At 46.0% G+C, this 19,020-nt stretch overlaps 1 protein-coding gene across 1 annotated transcript in view; it reads right to left on the bottom strand.

The window, feature by feature from the left end:
* The window catches only part of ZFYVE9 (zinc finger FYVE-type containing 9), a 656,288-nt gene that overhangs the window by 8,395 nt on the left and 628,873 nt on the right, over positions 1 to 19,020 (bottom strand). Inside the window, exons 17-18 of the mRNA XM_086952440.1 lie at positions 14,802 to 14,907; positions 14,176 to 14,352 (exon numbers count right to left, since the gene is read on the bottom strand). Coding sequence (XP_086808566.1) covers positions 14,176 to 14,352; positions 14,802 to 14,907 — 283 coding nt within the window. The remainder of the gene's footprint in view (positions 1 to 14,175; positions 14,353 to 14,801; positions 14,908 to 19,020) is intronic.

Below are 19,020 nucleotides of genomic sequence, written 5' to 3'. Positions count from 1 at the left end.
CGGAGACAATGTCCAATCTTAGAATATACACAAAATAGTTTGACACAAGCCTGTGCCATACATAACAAGGAAAAGAAGAATAGAGTAAGGGTGAAAGGGGTGTCTTTCAGGCAAAGGAAGAGAGCTAAGACAGGGTACTGTGAGCAGATCAAAAAATAGTAATAACAGTATCACCTGGAGTGAAGTATACACAAACACATTTACCAATATTATTAGTGTAACCCCACTTATTAGTGGTAAATGTGTTTGTGTATACTTCACTCCAGGTGATACTGTTATTACTATTTTTTGATCTGCTCACAGTACCCTGTCTTAGCTCTCTTCCTTTGCCTGAAAGACACCCCTTTCACCCTTACTCTATTCTTCCTTTCCTTGTTATGTATGGCACAGGCTTGTGTTAAACTATTTTGTGTATATTCTAAGATTGGACATTGTCTCCGGAAAATAAACTCCTTTCCCGGCTGGGTTTGGAAATCTTAATTCGTATAGTTTTCCATTGTGTTTCTATACTGTATTATGTTGATTCGTAAATTAGCTAAGGACCGCTGTGTTTGATAACCTCTCTTACAGAGCCACAGGAAATAGTAGATAGATTCGCCAACCATCTTTGTACTATTTACACAACCGTCTCCTCGCACACCGAAGAGGACTCTCAGGAATTGCTACAAGACATTAGGTTCCCCCAGCTCTCCTTAGACGATCGTACATATATGGAGATTGACTTGAAAACGGATGAGATAGCGCAAGCAATCCGATCCTTAAACCGGGGAAGGCCCTTGGTCCCAATGGACTTCCCATCGAGCTGTACAAAGTTTGACCTGATAAACTGGCACCATATTTGAAATCTATGTTTGAGGAATCCAGGGAGGGTGGAACGCTGCCCAGGAAGCAGAGGATTGCCATCATAGTCCCAATACACAAAGAAGGTAAACCCAAGACTGACTGGGCCACATACAGGCCCATTTCCCTCCTAAATGCAGAAACCAAAATTTTGGCCAAAATCTTGCCTACTTGCCTGGTTAAAATAGTTAATACTGTAGTCCACCCGGATCAATTCAGCTTTATGCCTCACAGAAACACTGCCCTAAACTTGCGCAGAGTTCACGGAGTGGTGGGTTGAGTGTCCACCATTCAAGAGCTAGCTGTGATCGTGTCTTTAGACGCGACCATGGCGTTCAAACACTATTGAATAGCCCTACCTTTGGGTAGTGTTGAATAAGATGGGTTTCGGCCCAAAATACATCCAGTGGATCCGTCTTTTGTAAAGTGAGCCTTTGGCTCAGGTAGTGGTCAACAATAAAGTGTCAGCCACGTTCCAACTTAGTCGGGGAACCCGTCAGGGATGTCCTCTTTCGCCACTCCTTTTTGCCCTCGCCCAAGAACCACTAGCGGCTTGGATCCTCAGAGACCCTATGGGACGAGGATTGAGATGGTCCCCTGATTGGGAAGACAGCATCTCACTCTATGCGGACGATACATTACTCTATCTGGCCTCCCCTAGGAAATCCCTGATAGAGGTTTCTAGATATGTTGGTGATATTCAGTAGATTTTCTGGCTTTACTGTCAACTGGGGTAAGTCCCTTTTGTACGTCCTAGCAGAGGAGGGGTGGGGGGGGGGGGTACCCATCCCTCAATAATTGGGCTTTTTGGACAGACCAATTATTTTTTCAAATTCCAAAACAAGGCTCTTAGCAGATTAAATACCCCTGGAGGAGCATTGAGAATAATAGAATGAACGGATATGCTGGAAATATGAACTTCAGTTATTGAGCATACTGGTTAATGTTAGTTTTCTTTCCAAAGACTATAGTAAACCTTTGCTGCAGTGACAGTGGGTAAGCAAGCACATAAAAAAATGTAAAGCCAGTGATGCGTGGCCAAGGTGGTGGAAGCACTGCGTTGACCTCCCAGTCGCCAAGCAGGAGCTTTAATAATCCATGGTGCTGTCGAGGTCTGCCACACTACACGTGGACCCTTTGGCCCCTCTTGATGATCAGGCTAGGCACTTGGCACAATTCCGGAGCCGAGGGGCCCACGCACTTGCAGCCTACTGTTATTGCCGCGCCGGACACTGATACGAAGCCTAGTTGTTGGCCTTCCTATTGCTCACCAACCCGATCCCCATAAGCCTGTAGGGTTTCCCACTGGGGACAGACCGCAAAGTGCTGCAGAGGGGAGGGGCCTCGATGATCCAGACGTTAGGGAGGGAGCCTGAGCTCACGGAGCCCCTGGTGAGCACGCACAAGTGTGTCTGAGGCAGCCTCTCTCCTATTTAGGCCTGAAGTGCCCAACATAGCGGGCCAAATAGAACTGCCTAGAGGGGCCTGCCACACGATAACAAACTTGGCCTTCACAAACCTCCCTCTAATCTACGGGTGGGTCAAAGTACCACTGGGGGCCAAGATTAGGTGTGTCTCTTTGGTCATCCTAGCAGCCTCACCCCCTACAGATGGCACATAGATCAACCATAGAGTCCGAAGGTGTTGACCGCGCACTGAAGGGCGGATCGCTCTACTCTCCTACCATCACCTGCCTTCCCCCTTCACGTTGGTCCACCCCTTAAGAAGGCCCCACTTGCTTGTCCTACCCACACATGGGCTGGTTGTGGTGTGGACGATCGCCTGCAGCACTACACAGTGTACAACCTGCAGTGGGGAGAAGACATTCACTGCTGATCTGCCACCTTCAACAACAGAGCCCTGCTGCACCTTGGGACATTGGTCTCCAAATTTCAGCCACTCGTCCATCTGATATACTGTGGCAGGCCTTCTGCCAAGGTGGCCTGTGCCACTTCAGCACCTTCGCTGATCGTCTCCTGGGTCTGGGATTAGCCTTCTTTATCTCCGACCCAAGCAAAGATCAACAAATTCCCTGCCCCAATGTCTGGGCACAGAATGTGGCGGAGGGGGCAGGTGGGTGGATGGCTTTGGCCACCACAGCCCCCAGTCTCCTGCCCCTGGATATTTAGATGCTATCCTTCAGGCTATTCAATCCTCCTGACCAGCACAGCAAACCAACATTGGTGAGGTACCCAATGGGCGATGAAGGGGCCTTTTTGCAACAAGAGTTACGCAAGCTACCATTCTCCTGAGGCGGAAAGCCGGGAGTACGTTCAGCTCGTGAATTTTTAAAAAATTGTGTGTGTTGTATTTTAACCTACCTGATCTCCTCTCTCTACCTCGCTCGGGGTCATACCACGCTCCTATCTTTCACCGTGCAGCGGATTTAGCGCTGACACAGGACTATCAGCAAAGCCAAACACCCCGCCGCCATCACCGGCGAGCCCGCTGACCACGCCCCTCTTCGAGGCCACGCCCCTCCTAGCCGTCCTCCTGCACATATAAAATGTGCATCTTCAGGACGCGCAGCGGGCGCGCCTAAGGCAAGCCCGTCTGCGACGGGCCGGGACCAGGGGCCATGTCCCCTGATATTTCATCCCCTGATTCTTCTATCACCTACTCTAGAAATGCCCTTCTTAGCCTCAGACCAGCACACTGTTCACACAGTCTACCCCTGAATTGTCATCTGGCCCCCATCACCTGCTCTATTTGCAACCTGTCCCTTTCCTCCCTCCCCTCTCTAACAAATATTGCGACCTGTAACTTCCCTTCCACTCAACTTCGGTCTACACATATTAAGCCCCCACAAGCTTTTTCGTTCCTTAGTCTAAATTGTAGGTCTCTAGGGAAACACAAGAGAGACATCTTTGATCTTATTTCTATCCAATCAATGGCTTTATTTCTCACTGAAACATGGCTTAAAGATCACTCTGGCCCTGATATTGCATCCGCCCTTCCCGACAACTACACATACATAGGAAAAAATAGAGTGGGGAAAGAGGGCAGCGGCATCACCATAATTTTCAACAGATTATATTCTTGTAAATGGGAGGACTTTGACATACCGAACAGTGAGGCAGGATATTTTAAACTTCAGCTGTCCCCTAATTTTACCTTTTCTGGGATGCTCATTTATCGCTCGCCTGGCTCTGCCAGCTCGTGGGCAACTGCCCTTCCCTAGCTTATTGCCCCTCTACTACAGGACTCCACGAATTTCACGATTATCGGTGACCTAAACCTGCACTTTAATGACTCATCTTGCTCAATTACATCCAATCTTCTTCAGGACCTAGCAGCTCTTATCATTTTACACAACTCTGGCCCCACCCATAAAGCTGGGAATCTTCTTGACCCCATCCTCTCCAATCTTGAATCCATTGTGTGCAGCCCATCTCTACCCATCTTATGGTCTGACCACTACTTGGTGACCTTTTCTGTCACTACTAACTGTTCGCTTAATCTTCCCTCGACCCTCACTGAATCTAGACCTTTCAGAAAATGGACTAATCTGGAACCTACAAAATTTAACGCTTATCGGGAGAATCTCATACCCTGTACTGAAGTTAACAACACTGAAGCAGACATCCCTAGTTAACACCTGGCTAACTGAAGCTGTTAATGTATGTCTACCCCTGCAAAAGAAAAAGCACAACCAGCATCACCGCCCTGCGCCCTGGTTCACAGATGTATTGCAAAAAGAAAAAACTCTATGTAAAAATCTTGAGCGCAAGTGGCGCACACACTACGACACAAGCTCTAAACAACGATACAAGACTGCCTTAAATAATTATCATACACTCTGCAGAACTGCAAAAAGAGACTACGTCAATATCACAATATTCGAGGCACAAAATCGCCCCAAGGCTCTTTGTAAGGCTGTACAAGAATTATCGGGAGCAGCATGCCAACCCAAAGCGCCCTGCCTAGACGCCCCACAGTGCAATTCTCTAGCTGAATTTTTTATTTCCAAAATTGACTCCATTCATGTTGATTTTGACAAGCCGATTTCCCCTTCCCTTTCCCCAAAACTACCCAATCCGGCCACCCTATGTGTCCCAGAGGCTTCTGTGGACAAGCTCACTACTCCTCTGCAACTGAGCAGCTCCACCAACAGGTCGGTTTCTATCATCTTTCCTGAATCCGAACACTTAGAGGAAATCCATATTCCAACTGCCCAGCAAATTAGTACTTGGAACCTTCTCAACAGCTCCTCACTCACCAACATCATCAACAATATTAAATCTGGTTCTCCACTGGATCCACTTCCCCCTCAAATATTAAAAACTCTGGACACCCCCTCTCTTAATATTATTCTGGATTTACTTAATTCCTCCCTCAGAGAAGCCAAGATCCGCTCCGCTGGAAACATGCTATGATCAAGCCACTATTAAAAAAGGCTAATGCTGACACCAACAACCTTTCCAACTTCCGTCCCATTTCTCTCCTCCCTGTTTTCTCAAAAATATTAGAAAAACATTATCACACAACTCACTCGGCATGTTGAATCCAATAAGATCCTCCATCCATCCATCTCAATCTGGTTTCAGATCCAGCTTCTCAACAGAATCCACTCTCTTGGGGGTCTCAGAAACTATTCGTTGCCGAGTGGATGAGGGGGAGACCGTAGCACTCATTCTACTCGACTTGAGTGCTGCTTTTGATACGGTCTCCCACCCCATCCTCATCAATACCCTTAGATCATCTGGCATCACCAGCTCAGCCCTCAACTGGCTCATTAGCTTTCTTTCAGACCGCACTTTTCAAGTATTTTCCCCTTCCTCTGCCTCTCAAATCTATAAATCAGCGCATGGTGTTCCCCAGGGCTCCATCCTAAGCCCCTTACTTTTCAATCTGTACGTCAGCTCTCTGGCCTACATTGCAGAACAGGCAGGGTTAACCATCTACTCATACGCTGATGATACATAGATCATCTATTCTCTCTCAACCGGTTCCCATTCCACCCCTTCCTCCCTCTGTATCGGTCTTAATAACATCGCCAAGTGGATGCACGAAAACAAACTTAAGCTGAATGGGGGAAAAACAGATCTTCTCTTATTTGGCAAGAATACTACCCTGTGGGGCCCCCAACATTGGCCGGAACAAATGGGTAAGCTCCCCGTACCATCTAAAACAGCTCGTAATCTGGGCATCACTTTCGATGATCAACTTTCCATGAAACATCATGTGGTAAAAATCTCGTCCACCTGCATTACCATCATCAAGTGGCTTCGTAAGATCATCGGGATGCTCCCTCAGGAGACCCAGAAAACCGTAGTCCAGGCCTTAATCACCTCTAGACTGGACTACGGCAATATTCTTCTCCTGGGGGCGTGCAAAGAGGTAACCCGTAAATTACAGACAGTCCAAAACATGGCGGCTCGGCTGCTCAGTAAATTACCTAACACATCTCCCACTTCCAACTCACTTCGTAAACTGCACTGGTTACATATTGAAAACCGCACAAAATTTAAGGCCCTCTGCTATATGCACAGGATAAACACAGGCGAGGCCCCACCATACCTCAGTGCATCGATACAGCCCTGCCCGTACCCTTCGATCCTCTAATCAGCATAGGTTCCAAGTTCCTAGAGTCAAGAGAGTCAGGATGGGAGGTCGCTCCTTCTCCGTCCTGGCCCCATCCCTCTGGAACTCTCCTCCTTTATCTCTTCGCACAGAACCCTGTTATCTTAAATTTCGTAGAGAAGTCAAGACGTGGTTATTCAACCAATAATGTCACTTTAGCCATCAATCTGTTTTCCCCTCACTTTTGGTCTCTAGCGCCGGGAAACCTCCGGGTAGCTGCGCGCTGTATAAGCTTAAATATAATAATAATAATAATAATAAAGCTGGCTGACAGAGTCTGTGTGGTAAAGGGATGCGTATCGGAACAGGAGGATACAGTGAGGAACTCAAATTAACAGTCTACTGCCTCTCAGCCACATCTAAAACCATGGAAGAATGAGTGGAAGACATGGAAAACAGTCCACACTGGTGCAACATCTACTTTGTGAGGTTTCAGGAGAGGGTGGAGAGTCCGACACCCAAAAAAATTATGGAAACCAGGATGCCCAAATACCAGCTCTCTACCTGCTTTGTTGTTGAACAAGCTCACGTATCCTTATCGCAGACGCCCCCTCCATGTCCAATGATCACAACCATACTAAATTTCTACTTAACTACAGGGACAGAGATGCGATCATCAGAGAAGCACATAAATCAGAGGAACTCCTCTTCCAAACATGCCGTATCATGATCTTAGTGGACTACAAGCGCCTGGTCCCACAGCAATGGAGGTTTTTTATGAAAAAGTTACAGGCCAGAGCCATGGGGTTCGACTATATGGCCCTGTATCTGGCAAAAATCAAGGTGCTTCACACATCTAAATTTCTCTTCTTGGAGGACCCACTAAGCTTGAAGTAGTGTGGCTCACTGGTTAGAGGCGGCAGACCCGAGAGCAGAGGACGGCCCGGGACCAGGGTTCGATTCCCGGCGCGGCAGGTTTCTGGACCAGGGTCAGCGGACTCGATAATTCTCTCGCCTCGGTGCCCACTCTGATCAGCGATTACACTCGGCAACTCTGGGCATTAGCTTGCCTCATCTTCACTAACGGCCCCACCAGACCACCGGGGATGCCTGGTCTCACCCTGGAGATACCCATTAAGGGACCATCTCTCAGGGAAGCCAGGAAGGGTTTCGCAGCGGTCGAAGCGCCTTGGGACCCTACGGGTAAGTAGTGCGCTATATAAATGCCTATACATTTACATTTACATTTACACATTTACATGGACCTGGGCGACAGAGTAGAGCCTGCTCAAATGTAACCATGGGGTGCAAATATGCAGCCGCATGCCATAATCCCAGGACAACAAGTATGGGGACTAAAAAGATCGCAGAGGTGCCAGACCTCATCTGCAAGCGCCCCATCGGTCTTTGAAGAGGACAAAGCCGGCAGCGGCCCAACATCCCAGGACTCCTACAACGTATGTTGCCCTCTTCTCGTAGCTGAAGACTGGGGAGAGTTATTCACACACCATTTAATGACTGTCTTTCAGCTGTCCACACTTTGTCAATACTGCTATATCCTTTTTCCTGTTACTCATGTAGAGGTTGGCATGGAATACATTCAGTGAACCTATGCCAGGTTTGATTCAGGGAGGGTGACAGAAGCTTCTGGGGAGGAAGTTTGGGAGTGGGGTGTTGTTACGAGGATGGGTATGACCTATGTGCTTTATTTGTTGGCGTTCTACAAATAAACACATGATCTCTCTGGCTACAGATGCTCTATACCATGTTGCATTGCCTGTACTTGCTGCTTCAACCATGGCTAACTCCCAGACACCATCTGGGCCCAAACAAGGACATCCACTTGGCCCGCCCTCCGCTCTCAGACACTGACCTCCCACGGTCATGTAGGCTTGTACCCTTTTGACATGGAATGTTAACGGTAATGTAAGATCACACTTATATAGCGCTACTACCGCTCCAGGGAGCATCTTGGCGCTCAACACCCAACCCCGCTGGAAAAGGTTGGTGGACCTAAGGCAACTTCGAACACATTACAAGCTTTACACCAGTGCCCTGCAGGCCGCATCAGTGAGGGAGAAAATCCATGTCTTCAAAGATTTCCTGAAATGACTCTCCTTAACTATAAGCCGAAGCTGAGGTGGCAATTTGTTCCAAGCTCTAGAGCAGGGGTCTCCAAACCGGTCCAGGAGGGCCGGATCCATGCCAGATTTTTTGGATATCCCCATTGAGATACACGTAGTTATTTTAAAAATCTGGCATGGATCCGGGGCTCCAGGACCGGTTTGGAGACCCCTGCTCTAGAGTCTAATACAAAGAGATTTCCCCCCTTTAGAGGCCAATCTAAATCTGGGGGTTACCAAGAGATTTTGATTAGCAGACCTCAAACAGCGTGCTGGCAGATAGCGTTTGAAGCCATTAGACAAATATCTCGGTCCTTGTAACTGGAAGGCTATAAAGGTAATAACAAGGACCTTAAATAGGACACGCTTATGGATGGGTAACCAATGTAGGGTCTTAAGCGCAGCCGAAGCAGATGACCTTCTTGGCCAGCGAAGTACTAGGCGGGCAGCAGCATGCTGGACTATCTGCAGCCTGTGGAGCACTTCTATGTTGGTACCTGCATACAGGCTGTTGCAATAGTCCAGTCTAGATGTTATCAATGCTACTGCCACTGTTTTCCTGGCCTCAAGAGGAAGAAGGTCAAAGAACTTCCTAAGTGATTAAATAATATGGAAGCACGTGCTAGCCACACCTACCGATTGCTGCTTAAATGATAATTGGTCATCAAACTTGATGCCCAGGTTTCGCGTAGAGGAAATAGTATTAGGCGGAGCTTCAGCATCCTCAGGCCACCATTGTTTAGGGGAAAACAGATTTTGTGATCCAAAGGGCAGTATTTTTGTCTTCCCTGAGTTACATTTGAGGTGATTGTTATTCATCCACTCAAATGTAGCCGTCAGCCAATTTTTCAAGTTTTCCTCTGCCCCAGGCAGCTCCCTGTCCAACACCAGGATCAGCTGCGTGTCGTCAGCGTACGATATGGTACTAATCTGGTAAGAGGCGATTAGCTCAATCAGGGGTACCATATAAAAATTGAAAAGTACAGGGCTCAAACTAGAGCCCTGTTGGACCCCTGCGCTGATGACTTTTTCTTCAGATTTGAAGTCGCCTAATACCGCAACCTGACGTCTCTGGGTGAGGAAATTTGTTAGCCATGCCAATACCACTCCTCCTATACCTGCGTTACTCAAACGGTCGACCAAGATAGTGTGTGAGACCGTATCGAAGGCCGCTGATAGATCGAGTAAAATCAAGACGGCCTTCTTCCCTTGGTCCAATGCCATTCGTAGGGTCTCTGCCGTAAACAAAAGGGCAGATTCAGTCGAATGTTTGGATCGAAACCCTGATTGATTGGTGTGCAGTATGTTATTCTCCTCAAGAAAACTCGTAAGTTGGTTATTAACAAATTTCTCTGTCAGCTTAAACAACGCAGGGAGTAGGGAAATAGGACGCAAGTTGGACAGAGTGGTTGGATCTGGTAGGGCTTTTTTCTGAAGTGGCATGACCGCTGCGCGCTTCTAGTCGCCTGGGATTTCTGCCGTGCCCAGTGAAGAATTAATAATACTGTTGACGGTTGGGTTTATACCCTCAACCAACGCCCGCAAAGCCATAGGCGGACAGGGATCAAATGGAGATCCAGATTTAATTGCTAAAATGGCCTGGTGTGAGTCCTCCAGAGAAATGGGCGTAAATGAGTCAAAGCGAGAGATGTTAATTGTCTCATAGCCCGTCCTCATTTTTTCCGCATTCGTCGGGGTAGATAGCACAGAAGGGAAATCCTTTACAATGTCTGAGATTTTCTTCTCAAAATAATTAGCTATGGCATTGCAGAGCGGGAGAGAGGGGCGAATCTTCTGAGAAAGTGCTGTGGGGTCGGTAAAGCTGTTAACTATCTTAAAAATCTCCTTCTGTCCCTTGCCAGAAGAAGAAATGGCCTCAAAATAATATGCCGCCTCGTAATTTCTTCGCCACCTCCGCTCAAGTGACCTCACTTCGTCTAACTCTATTTTTAAGGCTAATGAGAACCATGGGGCACTCTTTCTATTTTTAGTGCAGCTTCAGTTTTTATTCCTCTTCATTGGGTCCAAGGACGAACCAAATCTTGCCAACCACTCACAGAATTGCTGATTATCTGTCAGAGTGTGACCTGTTAATGCGGGTTTACTGACTCTTAATTTCTCCAAAAGATCGGGCCGGGTGAGGGCATTTATCCAATCCGGTTTACGGCTGACAGAGCCTGTTTTCGTATATTTCACCGGGGCCTTCTGTTTTACAAGGAGGTCAAATGGAATGAGTTTATGGTCTGACCAGGTTAGAGTATATGGGGGTTTAACTATCAAACAGTCAGAGTTAGAGCAAATGCAGTCTAAAACATGGCCTGCTGTGTGAGTGGGTTCCAACGTTAACAAAGTAAGGCCAAGAATATTAATGATGTCCATGAAACAAATAGTACCTGATTCCTTAGGGGAATCTAAATGGAGATTAAGATCTCCCAGCACCGTACAATGGGCAAACCTAAGTGTAAGTTCGCTGAGGGCATCTCCAAAAAATTCAGTGGGTGGGCGATAAATCAAGGCCCCAGAGAAAGTGAAGGAGTCATGGATACCAAGGCAAAAGGCCATGGCCTCTGCTCCTTTAATGTCTGGCAACTCATACGTAGTATTTTTTATTGTGCTACGATGAATAATTGCCAGACCACCTCCACGTTGTAGAGGTCTATCTAATCGCTGAATTGAAAAGGTATGTGGAAGAGCCACGGCTATGTCCGGGTTACACCATGGACGAAGCCAAGTTTCCGTAACAAATAGCCAGTCTAGGTTAATTTCTATAATCAGGCCGTGAATGTGTTGTGCATTTTTGCACATCGACCTGGCATTAATAAGTCCCCCTCGTAATACAGTTGAATAAGTGTCATCATGGGAGCACAACTCAGAAATAAGCTTCGTCTTACAATGAAGGCAGCAAACAGAGCCTTCCCATGTATCTGGGAATAGGGAATCGTGGCAAAAAGAGGAGCACTTATCAAAAGAGCGTAACTACTCCCTAGACTTAACTAAACTATTTACCCCAGAAACGGCGTACCTTGCCTCCACCGCTGACTTGACGCTGACGAGCGCAGACGGTCTGAATGACCAGATAAAGTAAGGGACAGTGAGGAGGGTTGAGAAAGTCCACTCGCCAGCTGCTTTATTTTTGCAAGAGACCTCTTCTGGGCACTTTCCCGTTCCTTACCCACTATGGCTATGATAGGGTGCATCATGCCAGCTACTCCAAAGGCATTAGAGGTGTAGCAATTCTCCTTCATAAAACTCTCACACTTGCCGTCCTGTGTGTACGAGCAGACTCCCTTAGGAAATATGTTGTGGATGAGGGCTCCCATGAGAGCTGCCATTACAACCTTCTAAATGTTTATGGTCCTCCATTATCCCTTCACATCCACTCTGGAGACTCTCAAATGTGAAATACTGCATTTCCCCATGCGGGTTACCATCATCGGTAGTGACTTCAATGATATTATGGACCCTGAATTGGACTCTACTGGCCTCAAGGGGTGCACGGGGCAGGACCCAGGGTGGGTTATGCCAGTGGAATGATTCCCTAGGACTCTGATACGCGCAGCGCATATGGAATCCAGGCACCTTTGCTTATCACCTTGGCTGCTAGGTGTTTTCCCCTCCTGTGCTGGAAATGGCTCTTCCCCTGTATTCATGACGAGCTCAGCTCGTCATCAGCACAGCTCAACTGTGCATCATGACGAGCTGAGCTCGTCATCAGCATCGAAAGGGTTATGCCTGCATGTCAGCTTCACACAAAACAATGTTTCGTATTGACTTACTAATGCTTTCCGCCACTGACCTCATTCACACGACCGGTTCACATATATTACCCAATGTCATTCCAGAACACACTCCTGTGACTCTCCATCTTGGTGTTTTGGGGATGCACTCTCGCTGTATTTGGAAACTCAGTGCCTCGTGCCTAGCTTATAAACAATTCACGCAATATCTGGCCCAGGAGGTGAAAGCCTGCTTTGATCTAAACAAAGATACACTGATATCCCGGGCACACTATGGACATCTGGGAAGGCAACTGTGCGGGGCAATGCTAGGTCCTAGTTGAGAAGTACAGAACGCAAGAAGTAATGACAAGCAACTGGCATGGAAATCAAGGTCTTACCCCTGAAGTTGACTACCTGAAGCCCCAGACCAAGTCAGAGCGATGGCAGTTCGACATCAACAGGGTTTCCCTGTGACAGCTCTCTCTCGGGGAGGGGCCCAATGTTGGACGTCCTTGATGAGGACAGTATATGAATAGAAGGATAAATCGAGCACACTGTTAAACTAGCCAGCCACAAGGGACACAGCCTCTCGGGGAGGAGGAAGCAAGGCCATACCTAGTCTGGGAAGGTGCTACAATCGAGAGAGATGCTTAGTGAGGAAGTCGGAGGCCACCTCGTTGTTAGGGTTCCCTTGGAGAGTGGACTGTACCTCATTCCATGTAGGAAGATTTGACTGTGGGGAGGCCACTGAGGACAGTATTGCAGTCTATGCAGACAATATCCTCTACTTTCTCCCACAACTCTCCCTCACAGGACCTCACTTGAGTCAGATGCTAACCCTTAATGGGAAGGTCTACTGACTTATGTTCAACTGGGCCAAATCCCTCCTGGACCCTCATAAAGGAGGCATATGATAGACTGACACTGGCAATCATTATTGCCTATCCTTATACTCGGCTTCCAATACCAGGAAGTACATATAGCTCTAGAGCCTCACTTGGCTTGGAATATGCACTTAAGACCCTTGATGTTTAAGACGACTACAAACCAAACTTCACTCAATGTCCTGGAAGAGCATCCCTCTTTAAAATTATGTTATTGCCATGACTGCTCTACATCCTCCAAAACCTTCACTTGCTCACCCCCAGACCTTGTTCAAAGAACTGTTGGTGAAAATGTGTACCTTCCTTTGATGCAACCAGCCTTTCTGGCTGGCTTTCGGCAAATGTGTACAGTTACCATGTGACGGAGGCATGGCGAATGTCCACCTCTACTACAGGGCTGCACAGGTCTTGGTGGTAAATGACTGGTTAAGCGGGGAGTGGCATGACCCAGCCTCCCATATTTAGGTGGCACTGCTGGACCAAGAGGCTGTTGTGGAGCTGTTCTATGGGAACCCCATACCATGTGCCCTTTCAGAAATCACCAGGGTAGTCCTGCCTGCCTGTTGCTCTATACTGAGGGGGACCAGGTGGGATAGGAGGATCATGCTTCAGATTACCCTGTGGCGAGGTAACTGGCTGAGGCACACAGTGACCCTCAAGGGCTTTGAGAGGAAGGATGTTATTGGCATATCAAACTTGAGTAACCTTTGGCACGCAACACAAATAAAGTCCTTCTCAGTCTATCAACAGCTCTTTGACATGCAAAAGTCACAATTGTATTGCTACCTACAAATATGTCATACACTCTTGTTCCAGTGTAACTCCTTTGAAATACTAACAGAGTACAGTTCACTCGAGGCCAAAATCTTAGAGTAAAAAGCTCTTTTTTTTCAGCAGAGACACAAAATGGTAGAGAATGGAAGCCTGAAAGAAGGATGAGTATTAATTAAAAATTGTCTTTTCCTGACCTTATCAGGTCACTTTTATGTGACTGACTAGTATAACGAAAGAAAATGTTTTTACATTTTTCAGTCATTGAAGTTTTTCATTTGTGCGCTGCAGAAATAGAAACCCTACAAAACCTACTCGATTGGTGTCAAGTGTAACACGCAGGCCCAGTTTGGTCATTCCATCTTCCTTTAGCAGCTTGAGGTGTGGACAGAGTGCTAAACAGAAGGCCTTGGCAACGTTTTCAGTCAATCTGCTGTGATCAGCCGGGTCACTCAGACCATTCTGCTGGTCATCGTTCTCCAGAAAGAACACCTAAGGAGGAAATGAAAAGCAAACTAATATTGGCCCTTCATACATGGCATGAACATTAATTGATATGCAGCACAAAGGTTGAGTAAAGTTAAAAAAAAAACCAGACATAAGAAAATAAATACTGAAGTCAAGAATTCTCTAGAAATTATACCAAGACAGCAATACCTTTTGATCGCTTGGAGAGTGAGTATTGGAAGTGTCCTGGGCTTAAGTAAACCTATCACAGTGAAGTTATTATTCAGTCAACTGAGTCAACATGAGGACCAGCTCTGTAGAGGGCCATTATGCCTTACTGCAATGTATTGCGTGCTGAGAGCATCTTATTGTAATACATACTTGGCATGAGCCTTCTTTATTCCCTTGATAGGCAGCTGGGGAGGAACTTGAGGGATGTTGGGAGCTCTGTTCTTACCCCTTACATTCTTAAGCAACTGAGCCCATTCCCTTACCTCTGTCCACCTAATGACTTTTCCATTTGCTTTGTATTCCGACCCATGAAAGATTTTAACACTGGTTATGGACTCCATCGATTTACCATCAATAGGACTTACAACTCTGTAGGCCGAGAAAGAGAAAAGAGATGCAAAATATTGTTGAGCTGATTTCACAAAAACTGCACAACTTTCCTACATTTACATAAGTAAATCACATTACCAAAGATAAACTCATTGGTATGGCAAAGTATTCTTTCTTCCGAAACATTACAAAACAAGACAACGCACAACCGAAAATAAATTCACATTGAAAACAAGCATCATCATTAAATTGAATCAGGCCCCAACCTTTGCATCCTTAAAATGTATGATCTCACAACAGAAATGTATAATGAGTGTGTGACAGTCAAATAACCAGGAAGCATGCATCCCTTTCGGAGGATCACTGTGTGACACAATTGCTGATGCTTGGGTTAAAGCCTGCAAGAATCATTACATATACTTTGGTGATTACAGCTTGTTATGATGCCTTCATAAATTTACCTAGCTACTGTAGATGCGATTCTTCACCCACAGTTCTTCAAAAAGATTTGGTTTAAAATTCTGCAGGCTTTTTATATTAAATACTATACCTTAATAATGACCTGAACATAAATATAAAATACAATATGGAAAAAACAAGAAATCCTTGAAAAATAGTATTAAGTAAATGATAGTCACTCAAAATAAAACGTCTCCCTTCAGCTGCTATGTCAAGCATTAAACACCACAAAACACAGACCTAAAGGGAATGCTTTCAAATAACTGCAGGGATAATAGAGTTCACATCTACAAGAGCTATTGCTGTACAGCAGCAAATCCAGCAATTTATGCTATAGTTTTGAATGAAGAATTAACAAGAAAGCCACAAAGTAATGCTGTAAGGAAATAAATGTTAATAATCAGATTTCATAAAAGAGAAAACAAACAAATCAAATACAAACTCAAATCTCTAGGCATTGATGAACCAACTGAGGTTCAGACCATGGGAGAACTTTAGTAACTATGCTAAAGCCGTGCGTGAACAGGTTTTCACATAGGGTCAAAGCAAACACAAGGAGATGCTGGACGGAGCGCTGAAACTTTTCAGACACTCACCTCCAGTCACAGATCTGGGTTGAATCCATCATCGTTCTTTAGCTCACTTTGCCACCCTAGTTCAGACCCAGCTATATGCAAATCAGTCTTGACCCTGTGTCTCATGAGAACAGTCCAACCGAATTGCCAAGACAGGTCTTTCCTTGCCCGGAAACAAGCATCCTGGAACCAGTTTCGGGGTAACACCCCCTCATCAGCCAGGCTAGCTTGAATCCAGTGGCAAAGTGAGTAAAGGGACCCACGTCTGGACATACTCTGCCAACTTCGGGCGAACAAAGCAAACACAAAGAGATGATGGACGGAGCGCTGGGAGAGTGTGGGTGAGTCAGTGCTTATGAGCAGAGCTGCCTCAGATTCCTGAAAGACATGCTGCTGGCACTGGTAGGTTTGCACCTGGCCAGTGGAAATGTTGTCTTAGCCCCGATCTTGGGTTGCTGCCTAGGGAAGGTACCCCTCAGAGAGGCAGATTGCAGGGCGCCCAAAGACTGCCAACTCCATGTCTTCCTTTCTCTTTTCTAACACCTCAGCCACCTGGGGTCCGAATAGATCTTTCATGTTGAATGGGATGTTGAGGTGTTGTCGACTTGAAACCAGATATGTGAAGGCATGTGTGGTGGCTGTGGAGGAAGCTAGTGTTTACACTGTGCAAGGCTGCAGCATAGTGTGTGCAGTGATTAGTCACATTAAATGATTTTTACTTCTGCAACTAGCTCCTCCACTCTTTTTGTAGTCTCAGGGAGGAGCAAGAACAGCAACTCCATCTTCTCCCAAAGAAATCTGGCATAGCTCAACAGCAAGCTAACTGGGTGCCCTGAACAGCTATGCCGACCACACCCTAAGGGCAGCGGTAGGCCAAAGGCTGAGATTTGTTTTTTTTTGCCTCAATGTCTGACTCAAAATTGGAGTGGTGCTCTGCCTCAACATGGGAAGTGCGCAGAGTTTTGTCCCAGGCGTAGTTTCAATAGATATGTCAGTGGTCTCAAAGAATGACTGCTGCTGCGTTTTCTAGTGCATCCAACAATGTTCTCTTTGGTACATTAAGGGCTTCTTACACTGAGAGGCGAGGCACAACTCACATCTCGTCTCCGCTCTGGGGAGAGGCAAAGGTTGGGAACGCCATGCTGGTCCACCCAAGGGTACTTCCTGTCTGCATTCTCTGAGGTGAGATATGAGGAGATTAACTGAGGCTCAGCTGAGTCAAAGAAGGTGACCAGGGCACCGGGCAGTCGAAGTGAAGCAGGCATAGTTCTTGGAGGTAGAGCGATGTTCCCATGGGAGAACCATCAAACAGATTCGGACTATGTAGCAATTTGTCTTCAATCTCGACAAATGGAGCAGTTAGGGATAAAAAAAAGCTGTGAGGATTGTATCAGTCTCAGAGTCATTGCAAAACACATATGAACTTAATGGCGGGAAAAACAATCTTGGGTGAGGAGTCGGTGCCAAAACACATTGTGGATTGAGAAATCATAACCTTATTTAGACATAGCTCATGCAGTCCACCAAATACGGCATGGCTACTTCACTAGTTCCGAAAATCCACAATGATTTCTTGGAAAACTCTGCTTCAGCAGCTAGGGACTTCCCCTTGCTCGAATACTGACTTGTCCAAGAACTCATGGAGTTTTGAAAGAAATGAGACTCTTTGATGACGTTATTATGTTCACCTTTACGTCAAACTCGGCACCTTCAAGGTATAAATATGCCCACACTTACCATAGCAAATACACAGTGGTTTGGAGCAGTTCGACTATCTACTTGCCCGACGCATCCTGCTTCAGCAAGTGCCGAAGGAAGCCGACCCTCCAGCAGAGAAGCTGTCTTTTCTCTTGCCGAGAAATCCAGCTCCAGTGTTTCCAAGCTACCCTTGCGGGTTGTTGGGAAATCGAGTCCTGAGCCTGACCACCTTTATTCTAAACAAAGGTACGGAGCGTATTAGACCCGTAGAGAAATCTTGGATAGATTCTTGGCAAAGAATACTAAATTTATGCTACACCTTACTTACTTCTTCCCTCGTACTCGACCTAGGTTAGGTACATCGGGGTAGGGGTATTTTAGAAGCACCAGTTGGGTACTTTTTAGCCTTTGTTATTTATGTATTTATCTATGGTCTAGGAACCATACAATGCTTTTACAATATTATTTTATTCTACTCTTTATTGTATGCATTATATTTTGCAACCAGTATTACGATTGTAGCAGTTCATTTCTTTTGCTTGAGAAAGAAGACTGTTCAATAAATACTTTTATTGAAAACGCACGTCTATCTACTTCTCTGAAAACTCTGGTGAAACGAAGCATGCACCAATGACTGAGTAAAATATCTATCTATTATTTCCACGACTCCTACGTCACATCTATAGGATATATTATTCCAATGCGCAGCACCTATTGGGAATATAGGAACTACACTACATGGCGCCCATCGTTTGGTAAGGCACTGATTTAACGCTAGATACTAGAGTAACTCAGTTGTGCTTTTCACAGAGACCCCTTTATCCCGTAAAATACTCCAATAGACGTCTGGAGTGGGTTAAAGGATAAAATATCCGCCATAATTCAGTAGGACAAAAATCCTATTTTTTTAGTTTTTCCTTTTGTTCAACGTTGGAGGATATAGTGTTCCAAAATATTGTGCACCTTATCTTTATTTCCTTGAAACTTGTTCTGAAAAACTTTCAACCAAAATGTCGGATACTGACGAGGATAATCCAAGGGTAAATGGAACTGCAGTAAATGCAAACCAACCAGGTCTTGACGGCACGGGTTTCCGACATGACGACCCGGAGGCTATAAACATCCCGGAAAATGTGTGGAAAACCATAGCTATAAAGCTCATAGAAAATGGCCTATCACCAAGAGGTGGTAGGGTAATTTGTGTCATAGAGGCACATGAATATCGGCAGACAGAGGCATTCTATTCATGGATTATCTTTCCACAAGCATATCCAACAACACGTGTGTTCCACTTCTATAAGATAGAGGAACATCCAGCGGAATACGTTCCTTTCGACGACATTGAAATTCCACTAACTTACCAAGAGCAAGAGCTGTGGTTTAAAGGCGCCCTACAACATCAAAATCACATTACCAGGCT

This window comes from Lissotriton vulgaris, chromosome 1_1 (assembly GCF_964263255.1).
Source record: "Lissotriton vulgaris chromosome 1_1, aLisVul1.2, whole genome shotgun sequence".
Classification (NCBI taxonomy): Eukaryota; Metazoa; Chordata; class Amphibia; order Caudata; family Salamandridae; genus Lissotriton; species Lissotriton vulgaris.
Note: the sequence above shows the minus strand (reverse complement) of the source record. Positions and strands in the feature narration are given on the sequence as shown.